This window comes from Biomphalaria glabrata, chromosome 4 (genome assembly GCF_947242115.1).
Source record: "Biomphalaria glabrata chromosome 4, xgBioGlab47.1, whole genome shotgun sequence".
In the NCBI taxonomy this organism is placed as follows: domain Eukaryota; kingdom Metazoa; phylum Mollusca; class Gastropoda; family Planorbidae; genus Biomphalaria; species Biomphalaria glabrata.
Window position 1 is genome coordinate 1,938,589 of NC_074714.1, and position 26,111 is coordinate 1,964,699.

Sequence of the window (26,111 nt, forward strand, 5' to 3'; positions counted from 1 at the left end):
TTCTAGATCTACTACAAATGTAATTACAGGACTGGTCTAAACTAATTGATACAATTACGTTTAATATAAACTTTGTTTTTTTTAGTATATTTCTTATATCTTTCTTGTTCATCAAATACAGTGTAAGCCTCGTTTTCAAAGTTACTTCATTTGTATTCTCTCCTCTGTAAGGCGTTGTCCCCCTTTGTGAGTTCCGGTGTAACGTCACACACTGACACAGAATCAGCTTTGAAATTTATTGGATTAGATATTTCAAGAACTGGGTTGGGGCGATGTCTGAGTGGTTAAGTACTTGGCTTCCGAACCTGGGTTCGAATTCTCGGTGAAGACTGGGATTTTAAATTTTGGGACTTTTAAGGCGCCCCTGAGTCCACCTAGCTCTAATGGGTACCTGATATTAGTTGGGGGAAAAGTAAAGGTGGTTGGTCGTTGTGCTAACTATATGACACCCTCGTTAACTGTTGGCCAAAGAAACAGATGACTTTAACATCACAAGAACTGAAAGGGGAACTTAAACTTATGTTTTCTTTTAGATAGAGTTATATATTTTACGAAAATTGTCTCAACCGATAAGCAGTGGCGTAGCTAAGATTTTGCCATCCTCTGGGGGCCCGAACGATTTACCTTGCCCGTGCATTTTGCGTAATATTTAATATATAATGTAAAAAAAAAAAAACACTCATTAAGGGGATTTTCAAATTCTCTCACTCCTTCCCCTCACCCTAGCTACGCCTATGACGATAAGAACAAAATAAAAAAAAAATGTCAGACTAAAGAAAATAAATGAAAGTTCGATCAAGTCATTTTATTTTCCTCTAACCTCAATCAGCATCACTCCCCCCCCCTCGTCCCTTCACTCCTTTCAAAAGGATAAAAAAATCTCGTCTGTTCTTTAGATCTTCCGATTAGAGTAACTTCCCCGTCTCTCACACATCCACTAACCACGTGACCTACGTCTCACAACTGGTCAGACTAAACAAGCTTCATTCATCTGGAGTGTTACAAACTGGCCACTTAAATAAGTTCGCTTCCTTTTAGAACGGTCATTCAGACGGAGCATTAGCCCCCCCTCTTCACCCCTTCACGTAATTAGTTTAACTGCCGGCTTACCCCCCACCCCCAACCCAAACAAATTTTTTTCAAAACTCTTCCCTTCTCTTGTTCTTAAGAAAAAAAAAAAACTCACTTCCTTCCTTTCACTCCCAGCCAGAGCAATGCAAGTCTTCAAGGCTATTTCAAAAATAATGAAAAAAATCTGGCCAAATGGATCGAGCGTAAAAAAAGGGGGAGGAGGGGCGTGTTGTCTCTGCGTTTGTTCATTTCTTCCTTCTTGCCGTAGGCAAAGGCAAAGTGTTCTCTAGATTTTCATTCAGACCAGGAGAAGGAACGGCTACTCATGTTTTACAGCCTGACGGAGTTAATGAAATTTGGAGAGCTCTTGTGCCTTGCAAGGTTGGTAAGTCTTGCTTTGCAGATTTTTTTTTCCCTCTGTATTTTCTAAGGATAATGATGACACTTACATAGATATAACGTTAAGGACTAGACAATATTTTGTGTTTTTATCAGTTCTGTAATAATTTGGTTAAATTTACTAAATATAAGCAAATTAGTTTTTTCTTATGGTGAAAATAACAATGATATCTGTTTTTGTATATGTGTAAATAAAAGAGGCCGAAGTCGATTTATTATGAATGACAATCATAATCTATGGCATGCGCTCTGGACTGAAAGTCGCGTTCTCCCGCCGTCCTGGGAAAGGTTTGGTATAGAACAGAGGTTCTTAAACTTTTTTAACTCGGGGACCTCTTTATATAGTCAAAACTAGCCCACGAACCGCTAAATGAAAAGGCTATACGAATGGATACTATAAAATAAACATGAAAAGAAAAGAATATTTACAGAACCATTCATCATGGTATCTATGCTATAACTTTTGTTTAAAATACAATTTATAAAAAAAATTAATGACTTGGATGAGGTGGATGAGATTTTGTGAGTGCATTTATGCCCGGTTCAAAGAACACAAATTTCGAGTCGGATTCTTTTGTTTGTGATGAGGTTCATTAAGGCCATGAATCCACGTTGTACCGAACTACAGAACGGAACTTCTTTCAAATGACCCGCAATGCAGAATTTCTGATATCCGTGATTAAATATTGGTTTAAGTTTTTCGTTTGTGGATATTTCCAGCGATATATCTTCACGTGCAAAACGGCTCAACGCACAGTCGGGTATATTCAAGTGAAGAATGTCTTCTAATCTTTTATTTAGGTGGTTATAGAATTGTACGTAATAGACATATCAAGCAGTAGTGATGGACGAGTGGATTACTATTCAAGTTTTACGATCGGATTAACCTGTTTTAATTTTCATTGTATACAATTTTCATCTTTCTGAGGTCTGGCAGACCCCTGGAGGTCAGCGTACCCCAGTTTGAGAAACTTTGGTCTAGGATATAGTAATCTTGAAATCTGGAGGTAAAAACCAGTGACTTGGCAGAATTTAAGTCGTTGGTTAATATGCATGACTGAATGCATGACGCGTAGGACGTAATCTTCTTTTTTGAAGTAACGTCTGTATCATATAAGATATGATAGAGTTTATAAAGTAGCATAAAGATAATAAAGTAAACATTATGATTATAAAGTAATGTTGACATTAGGCTATAAAGGAACATTAAGATTATAAAGTAATATAGATATTATAAACTAATATAGAGATTATGAAGTAATATTATTATTATTATAGCTTTATATAGCGCTACTTTCATGCTTATAGCATGCTTAGAGCGCTTTTTGGTCCAATCTTATTTGTGGACCAGTGGGGGGCGGAGGGGGTATCTAGGAGTTGGTTTTCCGTGCTGCCTTTAGGCGCTCAGTAAACACAACTCTGCCCGAGTCGGGTGTCGAACCTCGAGCCCCCTTCTAGGTAGCCAAGCCAAGCCAAGTTCAAGCGCACTTGGCCTCTCGACCACGCTTCCCACAAGATTAAGATTATAAAGTAACAGTGAAACTATAAAAAGCAATGACAAGATTTAAAGCATAGTACATGTATGTACCTAACAAATTACAAGCTTGTCCTCATTCCATCCAGATATTTTACTTACAAGTTTAAACCCCCAAAAATCATTATAAAAAACAAAGCTTATCAAAGGGAAAAAACGGCAACATTACTGCCATATTTCTCAATACTGTAGGAATAAGTTGTCTTTTTCAATGTAAAACAAAATTATTGAATTGACACTAATTGATTCACTAACTTGTTAATTTTGTTTTATTATTATTTAAAGTTTTTGTTAGGTACGACTAATAATTGTGTGAGGTTTCAACTTGATCCGAGAGTGGGTGTGGGAGAAATAACTTGTACAAAAATTGTACCAGACAGACATAGAGATGTGTAAGGTTTGTAACAATCAGTTTACTTTACTCATAATATTTCATTTCATCTTCTGCTATAAGCCCATTCTTTTTGTTTCGCAATACTGACGTGTAACAGAAAAGAAGCCCCCCCCCCCCCAATGTTAAAACAAAGGGAGTGTATTCCACCAGTCAAAGCCTCCGTTGTAAAACAAATCCCCCTAAAAATATTTCCAACTTTCGATATTTCCGACTGGCCAGTTAGGACATTACTTCCAGAATACATCCGAAAATCAAAGCCATAAATCTATCAAGTCATACCGCGGTGTCTTGATCATATACCATTCCCCGGAATCTAGATTAGGATTCTATAAAAATTGTGTCTGGAAGTAGCAGGGTCGGATTTAAAGAAGTGGAGGCCCAGGGCATGACTCTAAACAGAAAATTCTAAGCATAGCCATGTCACATTTTTAAAACCTGAATAATCAATTTTTGTTTCACGTGTTTGGAATGATTCCTACAAGTGCTCCTTCTTCGGTAGTGGCTCTTAGAGCATGGAGTGGGTTGACTGAATTGAAGTCTATAATTGTTTGTTGTAAAATGTTTGATATGTTTCGGATGTTCCTTCAGAGTTGAAGATAATTTCTTCCTAGTCCAAACCTCCCGCAGGACAACGGGGGATGGGAGCAGGCAGGGTTTGAACCCGGGACCATCGATGAATCTGAACGACAGTCCAGCGTGCAAACCGCACGACCAGGCAGACATCCATTAACATACACGATTAGGTTAACACATTGATACAAAAAAAAAATAATAAAGTTCCCCTTTCAGACCTTGTGGTCTACAGGGCAGATGATGTAAAGGTCATCTGATTCTGTGGGTGGCCTGCACAACGACCAACCGCCTTTACTTTTCCCCAACTATTGTCGGGTACCCATTAGAGCTGGGTGGACTCAGAGGCGCCCGAAGATCCCGAAATTAAAAATCCCAGTCTTGACCAGGATTCGAACCCCGGACCCCCGGTACGGAAGCCAAGCGCTTTACCGCTCAGCCACCGCGCCTCCACATGGATACAACTAGGACACAATTTTCTTTTGAAGGAACATCAGTAATTTATAAGATAAGATCATGTGAAACACAACTAATAGGACTTACTGATCATTTTTCAAAAGGTTTAGATAATAGCGAGCAAATAATTGCGATGTTATTAGATTTTTTTCCAAGGCTTTTGACAAAGTTCACCATCATAGTTTTCTTAAAAATTTAAAATATTTTGGCATCGATGGTCCATTGCCAATATGTCAATCCACATATTGATGAAACTACACAAAAATCAAACAAAGCATTAGGATTTATTAAAAGAAATTTCTATAAATCAAATAAGAACATAAAACTAAAATGTTATTTAACCTTGGTTAGGCCAATAATAGAATATGCATCCTCTGTTTGGGACCCCTCAACTCAAGAAAACATTAAGAAACTGGAACAGACACAAAATAGAGCAGTGCGATTCATAACAAACGAATATTCACATTTGACTAGAGTAACACCTTTAGTAAAATCACTAAATTTAGAAAGCCTTCAGGACAGAAGGCTCAAAAGTAAAGTAGCAATAATACATAAAACACTGAACCATAATCTTCAAATACAAAAACAAAATTTAATAAAATACTCTGAAAGACACAAAGATAAAGGCACATTCCTCGTCCCATATGCTAGGACAAATTTGTACAAATACTCCTTCTTCCCTAGTGCTATTAGAGCATGGAATGGGTTGCCTGAGCTAGCCAGGAAAACCAGTGACTTGGCAGAATTTAAGTCATTGGTTAATATGCATGACTAAATGCATGACGCGTAGGACGTAATCATCTTCTTTTTTGAAGTAACGTCTGTATTATATAAGATAAGATAAGATTGTTGTTTGTTGTTTGTTTTACATGTTTCGGATGTTCCTTCAGAGTTGAAGATAATTACTTCCTAGTCCAAACCTCCCGCAGGACGACGGGGGATGGGAGCGGGCAGGGTTTGAACCCGGGACCATCGATAAATCTGAACGACAGTCCAGCGTGCAAACCGCACGACCAGGCAGCCATCCTGATTGCATCAGTGGAATAAAAATTTTCCGATAAGGAGTTAACAAACTGTAATAATATATAGCTCTATATCAACACCAATAACAGTAAACTCAGGTCCACTACTATAGATACTAAAGATAAGGATAATGTGTACATTTTAAACATGCTTTACATAATGCTCATGATTCCTATAGCTATAGAAGAACCTCATTGTACAAAACTCACTGGAAAGTCTCCTTGCAATATTGATGCATTGCAAGAAATAAATAGAATGAGACATTATAGACCTCATAATATAAAATCATAATTAATGAATTTCTTCCAATCAAATAGGATTATAAAACTAAAATGCTATTTAACTTTAGTTACGCCAATATTAGCATATGTGTGTACTGTTTGAGATCCCTCAACTCAAGGAAGCATAAAGAAATTATAACAATTATAAAATAGATTTATAACAAATGAATATTCACATTTAATAAACCCTAACCGTAACACCATTAGTAAATCATTTAATTTAGAGACACGTCAGTACAGAAGATTACACAGCGAATGATGATAATTCATTAAACACAAATAAACAAAATCTAATAAAATACTCAAAAAGACACAAAGATAGACACATTTCTTATTTCATATACTTGGACGAATTCCTACAAATGCTCCTTAATTCTTTTCCAATTCCATTGAATGAACGGGTTGCCTGAATCAGCAAGGAAAACCAACGACTTAGCAGAGTTTCTGATTAGCATGAATGATCAGATTGACACATGAAATGCGTAGGACGTAATCATCTTCTTTTTGACGTAACGTCTTTAATTTATAAGATAGATAATTAATTTATATAAAAAAAAAATAATTCTTATATATATATATATATATATATATATATATATATATATATATATATATATATATATATATATATATATATATATATATATATATATATATATGTGGTTGCGGTGGTTATATATATATAATGGTAATGGATACAAACTATAGGAAGGACATATGGGGCATAAGAAGAAATGATATGTGTAGTATACATAGAAATAAAGTGACTAGGTGGAAATGATGCTTAGACATACGTAGAAATAAAGTGACTAGGTGGAAATGATGTTTACACACACGCAGAAATAAAGTGACTAGGTGGAAATGATGTTTACACACACGCAGAAATAAAGTGACTAGGTGGAAATGATGTTTACACACACGCAGAAATAAAGTGACTAGGTGGAAATGATGTTTACACACACGCAGAAATAAAGTGACTAGGTGGAAATGATGTTTAGACATACGTAGAAATAAAGTGACTAGGTGGAAATTATGTTTAGACATTCGTAGAAATTAATGGACTAGGTGGAAATGATGTTTAGACATACGTAGAAATAAAGTGACTAGGTGGAAATGATGCTTAGACATACGTAGAAATAAAGTGACTAGGTGGAAATGATGCTTAGACATACGTAGAAATAAAGTGACTAGGTGGAAATGATGTTTAGACATACGTAGAAATAAAGTGACTAGGTGGAAATGATGCTTAGACATACGTAGAAATAAAGTGACTATGTGGAAATGATGTTTAGACATACGCAGAAATAAAGTGACTAGGTGGAAATGATGTTTAGACGTACGTAGAAATGAAGTGACTAGGTGGAAATGATGCTTAGACATACGCAGAAATAAAGTGACTAGGTGGAAATGATGCTTAGACGTACGTAGAAATAAAGTGACTAGGTGGAAATGATGCTTAGACATACGTAGAAATAAAGTGACTAGGTGGAAATGATGTTTAGACATACGCAGAAATAAAGTGACTAGGTGGAAATGATGTTTAGACGTACGTAGAAATGAAGTGACTAGGTGGGAATGATGTTTAGACACACGTAGAAATTAAGTGACTAGGTGGGAATGATGTTTAGACATACGTAGAAATGAAGTGACTATGTGGAAATGATGCTTAGACATACGCAGAAATAAAGTGACTAGGTTGAAATGATGTTTAGACGTACGTAGAAATGAAGTGACTAGGTGGAAATGATGTTTAGACGTACGTAGAAATGAAGTGACTAGGAGGAAATGATGTTTAGACGTACGTAGAAATGAAGTGACTAGGTGGAAATGATGTTTAGACGTACGTAGAAATGAAGTGACTAGGTGGAAATGATGTTTAGACGTACGTAGAAATGAAGTGACTAGGAGGAAATGATGTTTAGACGTACGTAGAAATGAAGTGACTAGGTGGAAATGATGTTTAGACGTACGTAGAAATGAAGTGACTAGGAGGAAATGATGTTTAGACGTACGTAGAAATGAAGTGACTAGGTGGAAATGATGTTTAGACGTACGCAGAAATGAAGTGACTAGGAGGAAATGATGTTTAGACGTACGTAGAAATGAAGTGACTAGGAGGAAATGATGTTTAGACGTACGTAGAAATGAAGTGACTAGGTGGAAATGATGTTTAGACGTACGCAGAAATGAAGTGACTAAGTTTAAGAAATCACGTGACAGTGCGTCGTAGGAAAGTAATGATTGTTCTTAAGTAAAGCTGTGCGTCTATCGTAAAAGGGGTAAAGAGGGAAATGAATGATTGCTAACATTTACAAGCTCATTATATTTCCACTTTGGTTTTTTTTGGTATTCAATGACATAGCCTTGAACACGTGAAACACTGCAATGAGAGCCACACATCGAGCTGTCAAATGTATTGTGTCACTGACTCTCATTTGGCTGGTGCTTACTGTTGAAGGTAAGTTTTTATTGATTTATACATAAAGCTAAGGGACGTTTGCAAAATTTTACTTTTTTTTTTTTTAAATTCTCTTTAGCCTGATAACAAAGTTGTTTTACAGCAAAGGTCTATCATCATCATCATCATAATGTCTTTTCTGGAACATGAAACATAGAACATGGAACATAGAACATGAAACATAGGACATGGAACATAGAACATAGGACATGGAACATAGGACATGGAACATAGAACATGGAACATAGGACATGGAGCATAGAACATTGAACATAGGACATGGAACATAGAACATTGAACATAGGACATGGAACATAGAACATTGAACATAGGACATGGAACATGGAACATAGAACATTGAACATAGGACATTGAACATAGGACATGGAACATAGGACATGGAACATAGGACATGGAACATAGAACATTGAACATAGGACATTGAACATAGGACATAGGACATGGAACATTGAACATAGGACATGGAACATAGGACATGGAACATAGAACCACAGTAAAAACACGTCACTCTCCACGTCTCTTGCTATTTTTTTAATGCTCTTTCATGTCCTCTCGACTTCATCTAGTACACTGCGTCGTCACGTTCTTTTTGGTCGTTCTCTGCGTCTTGCAGAGGCGCGGTGGTTGAGCGGTAGAGCGCTTGGCTTCCGATCCGAGGTTCCCGGTTCGAATCCTGGAATTTTTAAATTTCGGGATCTTTGGGTGCATCTGGGTCCACCCAGCTCTAATGGGTACCTGACATTAGATGGGATACTTTAAAGTCGGTTGGTCGTTGTGCTGGCCACATGACACCCTCGTTAACCGTGGGCCACAGAAACAGATGATCTTTACATCATCGTATCTTATATAATACAGACGTCACCACAAAAAAAGAAGATGATTACGTCTTACGCGTCATGCATCTAGTCATGCATATTAACCAATGACTTAAATTCTGCCCTATAGGCCACAAGGTCTGAAAAGGAAACTTGACTGCGTCCTGCAAAATGTTAGCAAAATGTTTTACTCGTTTCGGATGTTCCTTCAGAGTTGAAGTTGAATGTTTCTGTTGTGTAGTTTTTATATGTGAAAAGAGTCTTTATAATCACAACAAATTTCCATAAGGATCAATAAAGCAGTCATAGTCTCTTAGTCTTAGTCTCTTAGTCTTAGTCTCTTAGTCTTAGTCTCTTAGTCTTAGTCTCTTAGTCTTAGTCTCTTAGTCTTAGTCTCTTAGTCTTAGTCTCTTAGTCCTAGTCTCTTAGTCTTAGTCTCTTAGTCTTAGTCTCTTAGTCTTAGTCTTAGTCTCTTAGTCTTAGTCTTAGTCTCTTAGTCTTAGTCTCTTAGTCTTAGTCTCTTAGTCTTAGTCTCTTAGTCTTAGTCTTAGTCTCTTAGTCTTAGTCTCTTAGTCTTAGTCTCTTAGTCTTAGTCTCTTAGTCTTAGTCTCTTAGTCTTAGTCTCTTAGTCTTAGTCTCTTAGTCTTAGTCTCTTAGTCTTAGTCTCTTAGTCTTGGTCTCTTAGTCTTAGTCTCTTAGTCTTAGTCTCTTAGTCTTAGTCTCTTAGTCTTAGTCTCTTAGTCTTAGTCTCTTAGTCTTAGTCTCTTAGTCTTAGTCTCTTAGTCTTAGTCTCTTAGTCTTAGTCTCTTAGTCTTGGTCTCTTAGTCTTAGTCTCTTAGTCTTAGTCTCTTAGTCTTAGTCTCTAAGTCTTAGTCTCTTAGTCTTAGTCTCTTAGTCTTGGTCTCTTAGTCTTAGTCTCTTAGTCTTAGTCTCTTAGTCTTAGCCTTAGATAATCTACTTCCTAGTCGTGCGGTATGCGCTCTGGACTGTCTTTCGGTCGACTCGTTGGTACCGGGTCATACCCTGCCCGCTGACATCCCCCTTCGTCCTGCGGGAGGTTTAGACTTGGATCAACTTTAAAAGTGCTCATTGATTTGTTTCATTGAAATCTGAATGTACGATATAATACTCGAAAACTCAGTTGATCTAGAATTCTAGATACTACCTATGCTCTTAGATCAGACAGAACAAGTGGAAAGGAGTACTTATCATTAAAGAGTATCGCAATTGAAATAGCAGTCCAAACTAAAGTTTGTGACCCAAACATTGAACATATTAGTGTCACACATAGGGCCTCACTATTATGCCATTATAATTAGTTTATTAGCTATTGGTAATTAATTATTTTGTTTTGTGTCATGAACAAGGGAAAGAAATCGTACATGACAGATGTGATAGTATAAGTTGAATTAGTTCCCTTGACCCTTAGCTATAGTTGCATCATTGATACAATTACACTTAATATAGCCTAATCTTTTGTCTTATTGATCTTTATTGGAAATGGATTGATTACATTGGTTCTTAAAATTAAAAACAGCAATAAACAGCATTCCCTTTAAGTGGACACAGCATTCGTTTTTGGCACTTAATATCTTTCCTGATGCCATCTTTACTCGTCAACTTCTGCAAGCTTATGGCTGGTGTTGTCTAAATATGCAAATTGTTTATCACCTTTATTTCAACGCTCTTTAGTAAAATGTACTCGTTAATGATTATAATCGTTTTTGGTTGATCGTAAATCTTGTTGAGTTGATATCCATTAGTACTGATTATTATGGTACGAAATGCAAACCTCATTTACAATTTGATAATGACTGAGTAATGACAAAACACCATTCATTAAAATGTTCTATCATGTTTAATAGAAATTTCTGACATATTAATATTGTTTAATATGAAAGACAGTGCCCTTAAACAAATCCCTAGCTCAAGCATTTCGTTTTGTCTGAGATGTAAGCCTATGTGGAAAGTATGAGGACCTTCACGTGTCTAGATCAGTGTTTCCCAAATTGTGTTCCTCGGAACCCCAGTGTTCCGCGAAGCCTGAATAGCTGTTCCACGAACTACTGGAATAATTAACTAGTCGGCCACCATTAGAATTAATCTTTCTAAAAATAATCAAAGTGTTCTGCTATATACTGAGAATGTGCGAAGTATTCCATTAAGGTAAAAGTTTTGGAAACACTGGTCTACAGAGTGAAAATCTAATAAAATACTCAGAAAGACACAAAAATAAAGTCACATTCCTCTTCCATATGCTAGGACAAATTTGTACAAGTGCTCCTTCTTCCCTAGTGCTATTAGAGCATGGAATGGGTTGCCTGAGCCAGCCAGGAAAACCAGTGACTTGGCAGAATTTAAGTCATTGGTTAAGTCATGCATGACTCGTAGAACGTAATCATCTTCTTTTTTTTTGAAGTAACGTCTGTATTATATAGAATAAAATAAGGACAACCAAATGAACTGAAAAATTTCTGCGGAAGTTTTGCATTTCTTGTTGTGAGACCATGAAACATGCTTTGTTTGTCTCGTGTGTTTGTGGCAATGTCAACTTTTGGAAACAGTAAACCAATCGAAAAAATAAGTTTTGTAAAAAAAAAGAATCACTGTAAGAGAGAAATTGGGCGTTTGATTTTATCTTCGTATCTTATATAATACAGACGTGACTTCAGGAACGGAAGATCCAGAGAATTACTAAATTGTTTTGTCTCTTCTGGAAATGTAATTTGAAATAACAATAATAATAATAATAATAATCTTTATTATCTGTAAGGAAATTTGTCTTACAATTTGTGCATTACACCAAACAAAAAACATTATAACTATAAGAAACCAAAGTGTACATTCACACCAGACTCACTCATAATTTACATGTGACAAAGTTTATACCAGAATAAAAAATTTTGGTTTAAAAAAAAGGCCAAAATAAAAAAAAAAAAAAAAAAAAACCTGTCTGCAAGGGGCGTAACTAGGAATTTTCATAATTTGAGGCCCGGGGGCTTGACCTATTTGAGGGCCCCTGAATTTTGCATAATATTTAATGTGAAAAAAACACTCAATTGGAGGCCCCCTTCATGTGGGGTCCCGGGGATTTTCAAAGTCTCCCCCTTCTTCCCCTCCCACCTACTACGCCACTGCTGTCTGCAACTTTGTTAACATGGTGCGCAAAGGTGCCAGCGTTCAATAAAATAAAGTATTTTTCTCCGCCATGACACTAATTGTGGTTGTTTGTTTATTGCTAACTGTGAACCTAGATCTTAATTCACAAGTTGTATCATACAACGAAAGTGTGATTTATCTCCCCTTTAAATAACAGCGTTAATCCCCCTTTCACATTCCTAGCCGCAGTTACATATCAGGTCCAGACAAGATTCAATATGGCCTAGAAATTTGTTTCGTTACTTTATCTTACGACCTTGACCTATTAATTAAGCTACAGGTGTGTGTGACGTTGCTCACCAACTCTGATTGATGTCATTTCAATTCTTCAGGTCGTTTCTTCTGCTACCGACGCTTAAAAAAGCGGAACCAGTGTGGCGGATATTTAAAGAAGGAGAACTATTTAGACAAAGCCGCTTGCTGCAAGGGTAGAGGAGAAGGTTTTGCTGACAAAAAGGTTAGAAAATAAACCAAGAGCTTTAATTGCTTGTTTCAAGTAGTTTGTATTTGTAGTGCGGTATTCAATGTAATAATAAATTACTCTAAATCAACACCAATAACATTAAAGGAACAGTCTTAGGTCCACTACTATTTTTAATTTACTAAAATGATTTACCAAATTGCGTTAGTTCAGGAACTAAAGGCAGATTATTTGCAGACGATTACACAATATTTGAGGCGCGGTGGCTGAGCGGTAAAGAATCCTGGTGAAGACTGGAATTTAAAATTTCGGGATATTTGGGCGTCTCTGAGTACACCTAGCTCTAATGGGTACCTGATATTAGCTGGGGAAAAGTAAAGGCGATTGGTCGTTGTGCTGGCTACATGACACCCTCGTTAACCGCAGGCCCTATCTGCCCAATAGACCACAAGGTCTGCAGGGGAACTTAACTTCTTTTTTTCACAAAATATAGAACAATAAAAAAACACACACAAGATACAGAAACTTTGCAAAAAGAATTAGATGAATTACAGAAATAAGAATAAAATTAGGGCTTGTCTTTCAACCCTGAAAAATCTCAGTTATTGAGAGTTATTTCAGGATAGAAGACTTAAATTAAAGTAGCATTTATACATAAAACACTGAACCATAATCTTCAAATACAAAAACAAAATTTAATAAAATACTCAGATAGACACAAAGATGAAGACACACTCCTTGTTCCATATGCTAGGACAAATTTGTACAAATGCTCCTTCTTCCCTAGTGCTATTTGAGCATGGAATGGGTTGCCTGAGCTAGGCAGGAAAACCAGTGACTTGGCAGAATTTAAGTCATTGGTTAACATGAATTGACCTAGGAACACGCGTAGGACGTAATCAGCTTCTTTTTAAAAGTAGTTTCTGTATTTTATAAGACAAGTTAAGATAAGATAAGACTCAATAGGTCGTGGTGGCTGAGTGGCAGAGCGCTTGGCTTGTCTTTCAAAGCAAGTTTATATCCCGATGAAGACTCGATGCTTCAACATCCCTAGTTCCTGACATACATTGAAGTTGTTTGTTGTGATGGTCACATGACACCATCGTTAAACTGTCGGCCAAAGAAACAGATGAACTTCACATCATCTGCCCCCTAGATCGCAAGTTCTGAAAGAGGTTACCTACCTTGTTTAGTCATGCAGACGACTTTTTATTTTTTCATTCAACTTATTTGTGTGTGTGTGTTTCATTCACACTATTTGTATCGTTTCATATTGAAACAATACCTCTATTTAAGTCAGAACTTCTTGGAACCAGGAGGCTGGAGGTGATATTATAAAGTGTAGTAGATCTGTTCTGTTGTCACAGATAAATATATAACATACTGTAGTCACTAATAACTTAATATAACTTAATAACAATAATAATAATAACAACAAAGACTTTGTGTCTATACTAGTAGTTTTTTTTTGTATGTCTGTCACATCCTTTTCTTTCGCACAAAACATACACAACAAACAATGACGTAATATAAACGTATTAGCACAAGATCTATACCAGGGGTTCTCAACCTGTGGGTCGCGACCCCCTTGGGGGTCGATTGACGATTTGCCAGGGGTCGCCTAAGACCATCGAAAATATGTATTGTTATTGTCTACTCTTCTATTGCTGTATGTGTGTGTGGGGGGGGGGAGGTCGCGGCAGAGTGGGGGAATATAAAATGGGGTCGCCGAGTTTAAAAGGTTGAGAACCGCTGATCTATACACTCGCCCAGGATTCTCGGAGGAAGGGGTGAGAGGGGGGCAAGTTAAAAATGTTCCATTGTTGTTTTTTTTTTAATCTAACAATCATTTGTTATGAAGAGAAAAACAATCACTCTATAAGTTATATAAAGGAGGCCTATTGTCTTTTAAAAAAAAAGTATTTTTCAAAGTATTTTAAATGATTTTCTTGTTTCGGATGTTATCAGTTTGGTTTTTTTGTCCTTTCGCAGGTGAAATTGGGACGAAATCGCTTCCAGTGTACACCTTGTCCAGATATTGAGGTCAAAAGTGGTCCGAGAGAAGAGATCCTTGACAAGCAGACAGTCACTCCAGAACTAACCACTCCAACAACAGCGACCACATCTAGTTCAACTGCTAAACTTTTATGGCCGACTCAAGCTGTTCGTGTCGGTAAATTTAATTTATTCAGAACAATTCATTGCTCACATACTTTCATCGACAATATAAAGTAAAGTTCCCCTTTCAGACCTTGAGATCTATAGGGCAGATGATGTAAAGGTCATCTGTTTCTGTGGCTCACGGCTAAAGAAGGTGTCATGTGGCCAGCTCAACGACAAACATGCCAGGTACCCATTAGAACTGGGTAGACTCAGAACTCAGAGGCGCCTAATGATCCCAATATTAAAAAAAAAACAGTCTTCACCAGGATTCGAACCCGCTTTACCGCTCAGCCACCGCGCCTCCCAATACAATATAAAGCACAAATATAGAGACCAATCTTTTGTTAGGCCAGATTCTTAATCATAGAATGATACTAAACTCAAGAGGCGTTGATGACACTCGGTGCGTTTAGCTAATGGTGCCAACCGTTCAGCCCTAATCAACCTTCTCATTATAATCAATCGTTGCTTTATTGTTTTCGTGTAAACATGATACTAAAACCGAATTACCTACATTGCATAAGAAATGAACGAAGTGGTCGTCTCCTTTCCATTAGGAATAAAACAGAAAGATTTAAAAACTCCTTTATTCCACTATCAGTCATAGTGTTACAACATCAGCTGTCGTCATCGAGAAGTACATAGAAGTCAAACTCATAAAGCGCTGGTTGTGAATGTGTATGTGGTTTCGTAAGTGAATGTTGTTCGAATTTTTCATCCATATTGTTTTTGTAAAGTAGTTACGCTGAGGTTGTCGTAGTCAAACTGAATTTCCATTTGATTGGATAAATAAACTATCTTATCTTATTCATTGATTTGTGCACAACTGTCAAACAATCGCCATTCGTTTAGCTCATTGCTTAGTTCTTTGAGTAATTTACCTATATCATTGATCGCAGATATAAATTTGATGCCATATTCATAAACCTTATTTTATGTATTGTTTACAGAATATCACATTGACCCTGACCGCCCCCCTCCACGAGACGACAATGGTCAGCTGATTGTTTGGGAGCAGTGGTCACCCTGCTCTGTCTCGTGCGGTGCTGGCTGGAGGTCCAGGGCTAAGGTCTGTGACAGCTGTGACCGCAACGACTATGAAAATGTCCAGTCCCAGCCATGCATGATCAACTTTTATTGTCCAGGTAAAACTAAACTAGATCGTTCAAGAGTATTCCTTTTAAATCGAAGTAGGCTGACAGTGTATGTATGTCTGGCTTTGTATGTGTGACAGTTGTTATATATAATATATATGTGTGTGTGTGTGTGTAAATGTGTGTGTATTCTATATGTCCAGTTCTTTAAACTAAATGAGAAGATCCTAGATAATTTTTAACTATGCAAAATCTGCTAATAGTGTATATATGGAATAACTTGTTGGCAAAGCAACGCTTCATCTAAACTGTTGCGCCGCTTAGACAATCTCATAAAAGAAGCATCTAAAACCACAAGCACAACATTACCAAATTTAAATGAACTTTTTGAACAAAACAGTCTCAGAAAAATCGAAAAAATATTGGAAGACAACAGCCACCCGCTCCATCATAACTAGGTCAAATCGTCGCGAAGTGGGCGACTTCTATCTATAAAGACTAGAACCGAGCGGTACAAAAACTCGTTCGTTCCTTACTCAGTCAGACTATATCAACGCCACTCGTTGATCAGGAAACATGAAAAGGACCAAGATGTCTGTGTGTAGTCGCTGAATGAACTCTTTATGTTGTCTGTTGTATTTATGAGTATGTTTCTGTTGTGTTGTCTTTATATGAGGAAAGAGTCCTTGTAATCACAACACATTTCCATTAGGATCAAGAAAGCAGTCTTAGTCTCTTAGTAAAAGTGACTTCTGTTATTGTATGTGTGGTGGTTGTGTTAGAGTACAGTCAGGGTAACTGGATGAAGCTGTGTGTGTGTGTGTATGTCTGGCTGTGTATGGGTGACTAAGAAGAGTTGCGTAAACACACTGTATATTACAAAGCCATTGGAGGAGGCACTGGCGGATCCAAAACTTTGGAGTGGGGGGGGGCGATTTATTTTCCAAACCCTAACCCTAACTCCCAGTAAACCCTAACCCTATGCATAAACGTGCGTACAGCACACACACATATATATCATATATATATATATATATATATATATATATATATATATATATGGCTCCTTTTGTCTCGAAAGGCAATGGATGCGCCCAAGTGAGTCACTGGTTTTGGCTTAATCTTGAGACGGGGCAGAATCTGGTGTGGCTAATCAAGCCAATTCCAGAACGGCAGACTTTGCCACAATTCGTACATTTGTATGCCTTTGATTTAGGGCTAGCAGACAGGGCAGCTTTCTTTTTTTCCCTCTTGATTAAAGCCGCTTCAATTCTTTTATTCTCAGCAAGGGTTGTCCCAGCACGCACAGTCTGTCTCCATGCACTCCGGTCTTTGGCTATGTTTTCCCACATACTTTCACTGATGCCTGAGGCTCTCATGTCTCGCTTGCAGACATCTCTATATGTTAGTCTTGGGCGGCCCTTGGGTCTGACTCCTTCCACAAGCTCAGCATATAAGATATCTTTCGGGATTCTACCATCTGGCATGCGGGTGACATGTCCGAGCCAGCGTAATCTCCTTTGTGTCAGGAGAGCATACATGCTGTTCATATTGGCCAATCTCAAAACTTCCTGATTGGAGACATGGTCCCTCCAAGAGATGCCCATTATGCGTTTCAGGCAGCGCAAGTGGAAACTATTCAATCTGTGCTCTTGGTACATGTATGTTGACCAGCTTTCACTGCCATAAAGGAGAGTGCTCACAACACAGGCGTTGTAGACTAGGATTTTGGTCGCTGTGGTCAATTTACCATTTTCCCAGACGCGCTTGGATAGTTTTGCCAATGCTGTGGTAGCTTTTCCTATCCTTTTTGTCAGCTCGATGTCTAAGTCTAGGTTACTGACAATTGTTGAACCCAAGTAGGTAAATTCCTGCACCACTGAAAGGGTGTGGTTCCCAATTTGTATTATAGGTATTTCTGCAACGTCTTGTGCCAGGATTTCGGTCTTGGAGAGACTTATAGTAAGGCTAAACTCTTGACAAGCAGCTGCTAAGGCGTTCACTAGCTTCTGTAGACCTCGTTGTGAGTGAGATACGAGTGCCGCGTCATCGGCAAACAGCAGCTCCCTTATCAAGATACGACGCCTTTTCGTTTTGGCTGTAAGACGTGCCAGGTTAAAGAGCCTTCCATCGGATCTGCTATGGATGTATATTCCGTCTTCCAGGGATTTAAAAGCACTGGATAGTACGACTGAGAAGAAGATGCCAAATAGTGTAGGGGCCAGTACACATCCTTGTTTTACACCGCTCTTAATGGAGAATGGCCTGGAGGAAGAACTTTCAAACTGAACGGTGCCCTGCATATTTTCGTGAAAAGCTGACACTAGTTTTCTTAACTTATTTGGACAGCCGATTCTCTCTAGTACAGCAAACAGACCGCTTCTGCTAACAAGGTCAAAGGCCTTGGTCAAATCAATAAAAGCTATGAAGAGGGGCTGCTTTTGTTCTCTGCTCTTCTCCTGTAGCTGCCGCAGAGAGAAAATCATATCTGTTGTAGATCTTCCTGCCCTAAAGCCACACTGCGACTCTGGATAAACACGATCTGCCAGGATCTGTAATCGCTTTAGTAATACTCTAGCAAAAGCCTTTCCGACTATGCTAAGCAGTGAGATGCCTCTGTAATTGTTACAATCAGAGCGGTCGCCTTTATTTTTATAAATTGTAACAATGTTGGAGTCTTTCAATTCCTGGGGGACCATTCCTTGTTCCCAGCACAAGCTTATATATATATATATGAGAATAAAAAAAGCAGGATTTCTCAACCTCCGGCGAAAACAAAACAACTGGGGCAGCGCTATAAGGTTTTGTAGTGGGGCTCGGGGCTTCGCCCCGACGCCAAAAGTGTTTTCTTGCATTCTTCAATGCAGAAACGTATTCTCCTGACATCTACTGCTCATTATTCATCAATGAAGTTCGGGGCGAAGCCCCGACGCCAAAAGCGTTTTCTTGAATTCTTCACTGCAGAAACGTATTCTCCTGGCATTTACAGCTCATTATTCATCAATGAAGTTCGGGGCGAAGCCCCGACGCCTAAAGCGTTTTCTTGAATTCTTCAATGTAGAAACGCATTCTCCTGGCATCTATTGCTCATTATTCATTAATGGAGTTCGGGGCGAAGCCCCGACGCCAAAAGCGTTTTCTTGCATTCTGATCATTATTCATCAATAAAGTTCGGGGCGAAGCCCCGACGCCAAAAGCGTTTTTTTGCATTCTTTACTGCAGAAACGTATTGTCCTGACCTAAAGCTCATTATTCATACTACTAAAAAAGGACTTTTCAAATAATGTTGTACTTGAAAAGTATTCTAATATGAATTTATAGGCCCTAAATACATTGCAAATAAAACCGATTTTTTCCTTGAAAAGATAAGATAACCCACATATTTAGATGTTGGCTTTGAGGATCGACGCCGAAAAATAATATTCAATAAAAATCAAGTATAAATTGTGAGTTATAGTCCCAAATGTATTTAACTAACAAAATATCAAATTAAGTAAAGGTTGGGAAAAGGGACTATGGGAGTATCATTCGAGTTTAGAACTCATCTCAATCGTGACTCTTATACTGAAAAATTTCGTTTGAATTCTAACTTTCTTAAAATAATTATTATAAATTAATGTGAAATTACATAAACTCTGTCTGGAAATGGGAGGGGCGGTAGAGTTAAAACGATTAATCCTCGCTCCTTTAATAATTTCTGCTAAAGATAGCATTTGGCATTAAAGAATAGGGGTGGGGCGACTAATTTTGTTCACAAACTATGATTCTCTATAAAAATAGGACCGCCCCCCCCCCACTCAGAGGGCTAGAGTGGGGAGTGCAGTACATGCAATCGCCCTCCCCCCAACTCTACCGAATTGGCAAGATACCAGAAAGGGATTGACATAATATAAAATTTATATATTAATTGAGTTAATGTTGTTCACAAATTATGATTTCTCCATAAAAGTAGGACCGCCCCCCCCCACTCAAAGGGTTTAGGTGGGAAGGGCAGTAGAGGTATTCGCCCCCCCCCCCTCCAATCGGCAAACAGGGAACGACATAATATAGAGATCGGTTAAAATATCAATAACAAGTTTTAATCATACAGATATTTAATTGATTCTGTTAGCAAGCTGTGATTTCTAGAAATAAATTGAACCGCCCCCCCCCCACTCGAAAGTGTATGGGGGGGGGGGGAGGGATTGATACCATCGCTCCCTTCCGACCCCACCAAATCGGCCAACATACTAGAGGGGGGGGGGCGAAATAATCTAAAAATAGGTTGAAATATAAATAATTAGTATTTATTATTAACATAAGTAATAAATTCGTATACAAATTGTGTAAATTCTATACTAGAATTCGTCCGCCCCCCCCCTAGGGGGGGGTCGGCCGAGTGGGGGGGGCGATCGCCCCTACCGCCCCCCCCTGGATCCGCCAGTGGGAGGAGGGGGAAGACATTGTTTTTTTTTTCCGTGGCTTCGGGTCACAAAGCTGACTAGAAGAAAATGTGTGTGAAGATGTGAATGTGTGTGAGTGTATATATTTATAAAAGCTTTAGGTCATATTAGATTTTCTTTAAAAATAAAATAATTTCGTAATAACAATATCGAAGCCGGCCTTTAGGCATAGGCAAACTAGAAAGCAGCCTAGGGCCCCGATTGGTGGAGCCTCGCGCAGGTCTTAAAGACATTTTATTTATTTTTTAGAGAATAGAAATTCGAAATATGGATCAGATTTTAAACATAGCAGAACAAGATGGCTACAAGCCTCGCTCTAAGTCTCTACTATGATTCAAGGCGTATTCACGAATGCCTAGATCTACTTGTCAGACTACATATGTTACTTTGTTAGAAGACCATTGTGTCTTCCTTTTGGGGAAATGTCGAAACGTTATATCTAGTCTGGTGATCTTGACTCGTCCATGAAGCATATCCATGAAGCACATCCATGCTACTTGCATTATATACGTTTAACTTATTTCTTGATTTCGATATATAGGCTAGATACATGACGGTTTTTAATTCATTGTGTATTTTTCTGCTTGCCCTGGATGTGGCAAAATATGCAGGCCACAGCTGGGGCTGCGCAGCCACGGGAAATACTGTATTCCTCATTAATCTTCGGACTCGAAGACAAGCCTTATTATTATTTTTTTTCTGTCTTAATTTTTTGTTTTTCTATTTCATTTGTGGTCACCCTTTTCACTTCGCTTGAAGCCTCCTTTTGCATATGGCCAGCGCAGGATTATGAATTCTAATTGAGAGAAGCCTACGTTTTTTTTTTTTTTTTTTTTCTAATAAAAATTTGACTTAATAAAATGGTTTCCAATATTTCACTACCTACAAATGTATTTCTTTTGTTTGAAGCCTTCAGAACTGTTAATTATTGTCAATTTTGTGAAAGAGTGTAATATTTTCACTACAATATAGTAGATCTCTCAAAACATGACTCAACATTAACATAAAAAAAAAAAAAAGAAAATAGACTAACACGAGCAATAGGTCTACATGTGAAAAGAGTGGACCTTAGTACAAGGGAGACTACAAGAAGAAAAGAAACAAAAAAAAAAGATCATTTTCCTCAGTCTAGAGTTCGAAATTAAATGTAAGAGCTTCCGATGTTTAAAAATAGTCATATACATAGTCACTAGTTCTTGTGGATTTGACCACTCGACCTGACCTAGTTGTATATGTTGTCGACCCATTTGACTGACCTTGTGTATGACTCTCAGGTCTCTGAATCCACAGGTGTGTTATTATCAGAGTCGGTTGCACCCATTGGTGAAGGGGCTTTTGTATCAGCAGGCCGTGGGAGTCTTCGCAGATGAATTCAATTTCAGCTATCAACTCCTCCACCTGATTCATCTTCGTATGATCGTAGTTGTAATCGCCTAGTAGTTGTAATCGCCTAGTAGTTGTAATCGCCTAGTAGTTGTAATCGCCTAGTAGTTGTAATCGCCTAGTTACAACCTTTTTTCCCGGGCATGCTACCCTTCCTCATAGTGGCGCCCTGGTGGAAACGATCGTAGGAGAAAACGATTAGGCTAAGGGGTAGCAAAACAAGACTCCCGTGGGGGTGCCTAAGGGGGTGCGAGAGCATCCTCATTGCACTGTGCGGAGTTGTAAAAAAGCTCCCACAACCTTGTAACAATCCAGGCGCTGTTCCTCAAGGGGCCGTTACATAAATGGCGTGTCCTGCCGGCACCTTCGACATAGAGGTCACGGTTAGCCTGGTATAGAAAAGGAAAAAGGCAGGGGTCCCTGTGTACGCGGTCTCTGGCCGCGAGTCTGACACCCCGCCAGACAGAACATTGTACACTGATCTCATTCAGGCCAGTGAAAGGGAGCTCTTGTTCACTTTTGCTAGCCTTGAGTTCCAAGAGCCGAAGGCTCAACTCTACCTGACAGTTTAAGAAGAAGAAAAAAAAAAAGACAACCTCTTTTGTCAATGCTTATGTAATGTATGTAATACTGGTCTTACAGAGGGGACCTCCATAGACATTGAGATCGAGAAGCTGTGTCTAATGCTATGTTCATGATTGAAAAGACTGTGTCTGCTTGTGTATAATGTCAGGGCCGGCCTTAGGTGATTGAAGGCACTGGGCGAAATGAATTGGGTGGCCCCAAATTAAATATAAAAATTAGCTAAGTAAGCCTACCCCTGAGCCAGCTAAGTACCCCTGAATCAGCTAAGTAGGCCTATCTCTGGACAAGCTAAGTACTCCTGAACAGGGGCAACCTTATCAGTGCGCGGGGCCTGGGCGAGTGTCTTGTGCGGGGCCCGGAGCCGTAAGGGTAGCCAATATATACTGTACCACATCAGGATAACGGGCTAACCCATCTCCAACGCTGTAACAATAACAATTCAGTATATTATAATTCAGTATAACGCTGTTTATTTTTGTTACAAAGCATTATGTAGTTTCTGTTGGCCTACTATTGACCGCTTAAGTGCATTATATACTGTATTGTAATTGTTCTGCATAAAAGATTTTTCTTTCAACTTAAAGTTTTAAAAAATACTCCCATGACCGCACGATGTCTATGCAGAGTAGCCTATAAAACACTTAGGCGGAAGCAACCAATCCAAGGAGCTTTATTAGGAAAATGTGTAGTGATCAAGTTTGTGACAATAAAATCTCCGATCGCGGGGTCCCCCATCAGATGCGGGGCCTGGGGCGGTTGCCCCACTTGCCACCCCCTAAGGCCGCTACTGCTCCTGAACAAGCTAGATTCCCCCGAAAACAAGATCTAGTTGCTATATAAAATTGTGCATGATTTTTAAATATTTTACTCTATCTCCAGTTGATGGTAGCTGGGGCCCCTGGTATCCGTGGGAGCCCTGCTCTAGTTGCTATGTAAAATTGTGCATGATTTTTAAATATTCTACTCTATCTCCAGTTGATGGTAGCTGGGGCCCCTGGTATCCGTGGGAGCCCTGCTCCTCTACGTGTAACCGAGGCACACGGAGTAGGTCAAGGAAATGTAACTACCCTCCTCCTGCCTACGGAGGAGCGCCATGTGAAGGGGACGGACTAGCTGTCCAGGAATGTAACAGCCGACCCTGTCCAGGTAGGGCATTTTAAAAGAGTCACTCGTTTATGGCAATAACTTTTAAGCCGGAATAACGAACAATTTTATCACAAATCTTACACTTTTCCATCCGTCTGTCTGTCTGTGTGGATTCTTTTATAACCTTTTTTTCCTCCACTCTCTTTTCTCGGATTGAAATTTGCATAATTATTCATTGCCGATGACGAAACACGAATCAATAAAAACAATTGACCAATTATTTAATCAATTAAATTAATTAAAACTAATTAATTTTGTTTTATATGGAAAATTGGAGTGGAGATTGCAATATTGAGTGATATGGCAGGTACTGAACGGTGCTCTCCCTTAAGTCTATATAAACTTTGTCTTAAACAATTTTTTTTTCTTGATTGGTCCTTCGTTAACAAAGACACTTACCTCTATACAGTAATGGGTACCGCATAATGAGCCATACATTTGAATATAACCAACTTATATATTTACACGGGTGCTACTTCCTATAGTTCGTCTCTCCATGTTGCTCCATTATTTACATTTTAGAATGCCAGTGCGTCATGTCTGTAAAATGTTTTACATGTTTCGGATGTTCCTTGAGAGATAATCTACTTTCTAGTCCAAACCTCCCGCAGGACGCTTGGTGGCTGCATGGTATATTATGAGCCTAGGACCAAAAGACTTTGCAAATTCTCATCCGACTAAAGAGGCCAATCCTTGATACACAACTGTGGCCACAGGGTGGGCATCAGTAATCACCAGACGCTGTAGCACTTTCACCTTTCTTTCTATGCCATCTGAAATCCAGGGCCTTTCCTTTATGCTTGCTCTTCATCTGGATCTATCCAGTGCCTCATTTTCCCAACTGTTGGTGTCAATTTCGAAGAAGTTCATGTCGCATTTACATACATGTTCCTGGCACCCTGCTCTTTGCAGCACTTCCTCTTTAGTTATTTCATCTTGAAAACCTAATTACAATAATACACTGAACTATAACTTACAAATGCAAAAACACAACCTAATAAAGACACAAAGATAAAGGCCCTTTTCTTAGTCCGTATGCTAAGACGGATAATTTCTTTCTTCCCTAGTGCCATTAGAGCAGCGGTTCTCAACCTTTTAAGCTCGGCGACCCCTAATTACAATCCCCCACTCTGCGCGACCCATCCCCACACACACACAAATACAGCAATAGAAGAGTAGACAATAACAATCCATATTTTCGATTGTCTTAGGCGACCCCTGGCAAATGGTCAATCGACCCCAAAGGGAGTCGCGACCCAAAGGTTGAGAACCCCTTCATTAGAGCATTAGACGGTTTGCCTGACTCGGCCATGAAAACCAATGACTATACGTCTCTAATCATGACTAACACATGGATATGCTTTAATTATTTTCTCTTAAATAACATGCATGACTGCATTAACACAAGGATACACGTAGGACTTTTGCTAATAATCTTCTCATTTAAAGGAACGTCTACCTGTAATTTATAAGATAAGGTAATTATGGAATTAAAAGTCTCGGGAGACATCTTGTGCGGTTAAGGAAGCCAATCCTAGAGAAACACGCACGGTCGGTCACTAGTTGTGCATTTAAATCACCAGTGCCTTTTTCTTACATCTGCTGTGTTGACCACCTGAGATCCAGCGTCCCCCCCCCCCTTCATGCATTTTTTGCGTGTGGCCCCGTCCTTTGCTTTTTGTCCTCCCAGAACCCAACTGTGGATATCAACCTTAAAGTATTTCTTGCCAGGCTGACATATATAGCTCCTCCTTCGTGATCGAAGATGAGCACATTTCTCATTTCCTATGGACTCGAAGATAACTGTTAATTCCAATCCTCGCTTTAAAAAGCTGGCCGCATAACGTGGCATTGGTAGGATTGGTCAGTTGCAGATAGGCCTGCTTCTTCTCTCAGCTTTTTGTTGGTTCGGTGAACTTTCACCCTGGCCACTCTTCTTGCGTCAAATCTCGAGACTCCGAGACTCACAGCTTCACGCGATCGAGAGCTAGTGCCTCCCAGCCATATATCAGTATACAGAGTTAACTTAGAAGTCAATGACCTACCTGGGAAGCGTGGTCGAGAGGCTAAGTGCGCTTGAACTTAGCTTGGTTTTGCTACCTATGAAGGGGGCTCGAGCAGAGTTGTGTTTACTGAGCGCCTAAAGACAGCACCTTCTGCACAACTGAGATTGGACCAAAGCGCTCTGAGCATGCCATAAGCATGAAAGTAGCGCTATATAAAAGTCATAATTTAATTTTACCTTACAATAGATTTCCATATATTATGTCCGTAATTCGTAAGTACGTGGATTGCATACCCAGTGATATCGTAACACGTATTAACGCTTTAGTGGATACAAAAGCAATGAGAGAGATTGTTTATTAAAGTCGTAAGTAACCACTAGGTGAAAATTAGGGCTTGTAATATCATTAAAAGCACTATACAATTTTATATAGTTCAGTGGAGCCTTCTTGAAATGATTTTGTTTCCCATTCTAGTGGACGGAGGCTGGGGCGAGTGGTCAGACTACACGGAATGCAGCAGCTCTTGTGGTACTGGCACATCAAAGAGAACACGGCATTGCGACACACCTGTGCCACTACACGGAGGAAAAGACTGTGTAGGTTCAGACATCATGACCAAAAAATGTGAAATTGTCAAATGTCCAGGTCAGGGGAAGTAATCCAAAGGTGTTGTTTTCTTTAGTGTAATTT

General features: G+C 38.9%; 1 protein-coding gene across 3 annotated transcripts in view; it reads left to right on the forward strand.

Moving 5' to 3' along the window:
* The first annotated feature begins 1,291 nt into the window (after positions 1 to 1,291).
* The window catches only part of LOC106056103 (hemicentin-1-like), a 31,538-nt gene continuing 6,718 nt past the window's right edge, over positions 1,292 to 26,111 (forward strand). Inside the window, exons 1-7 of one of the 3 annotated variants that reach the window (XM_056026125.1) lie at positions 1,292 to 1,456; positions 8,091 to 8,186; positions 12,514 to 12,638; positions 14,595 to 14,775; positions 15,716 to 15,910; positions 23,245 to 23,415; positions 25,896 to 26,066. In XM_056026125.1, coding sequence (XP_055882100.1) covers positions 8,114 to 8,186; positions 12,514 to 12,638; positions 14,595 to 14,775; positions 15,716 to 15,910; positions 23,245 to 23,415; positions 25,896 to 26,066 — 916 coding nt within the window. In that variant the 5' untranslated portion in view covers positions 1,292 to 1,456; positions 8,091 to 8,113. Of the gene's footprint in view, positions 1,457 to 8,082; positions 8,187 to 12,513; positions 12,639 to 14,594; positions 14,776 to 15,715; positions 15,911 to 23,244; positions 23,416 to 25,895; positions 26,067 to 26,111 lie in introns of all 3 variants that reach the window. The other 2 variants (XM_056026127.1, XM_056026126.1) reach the window with 2 other exon arrangements.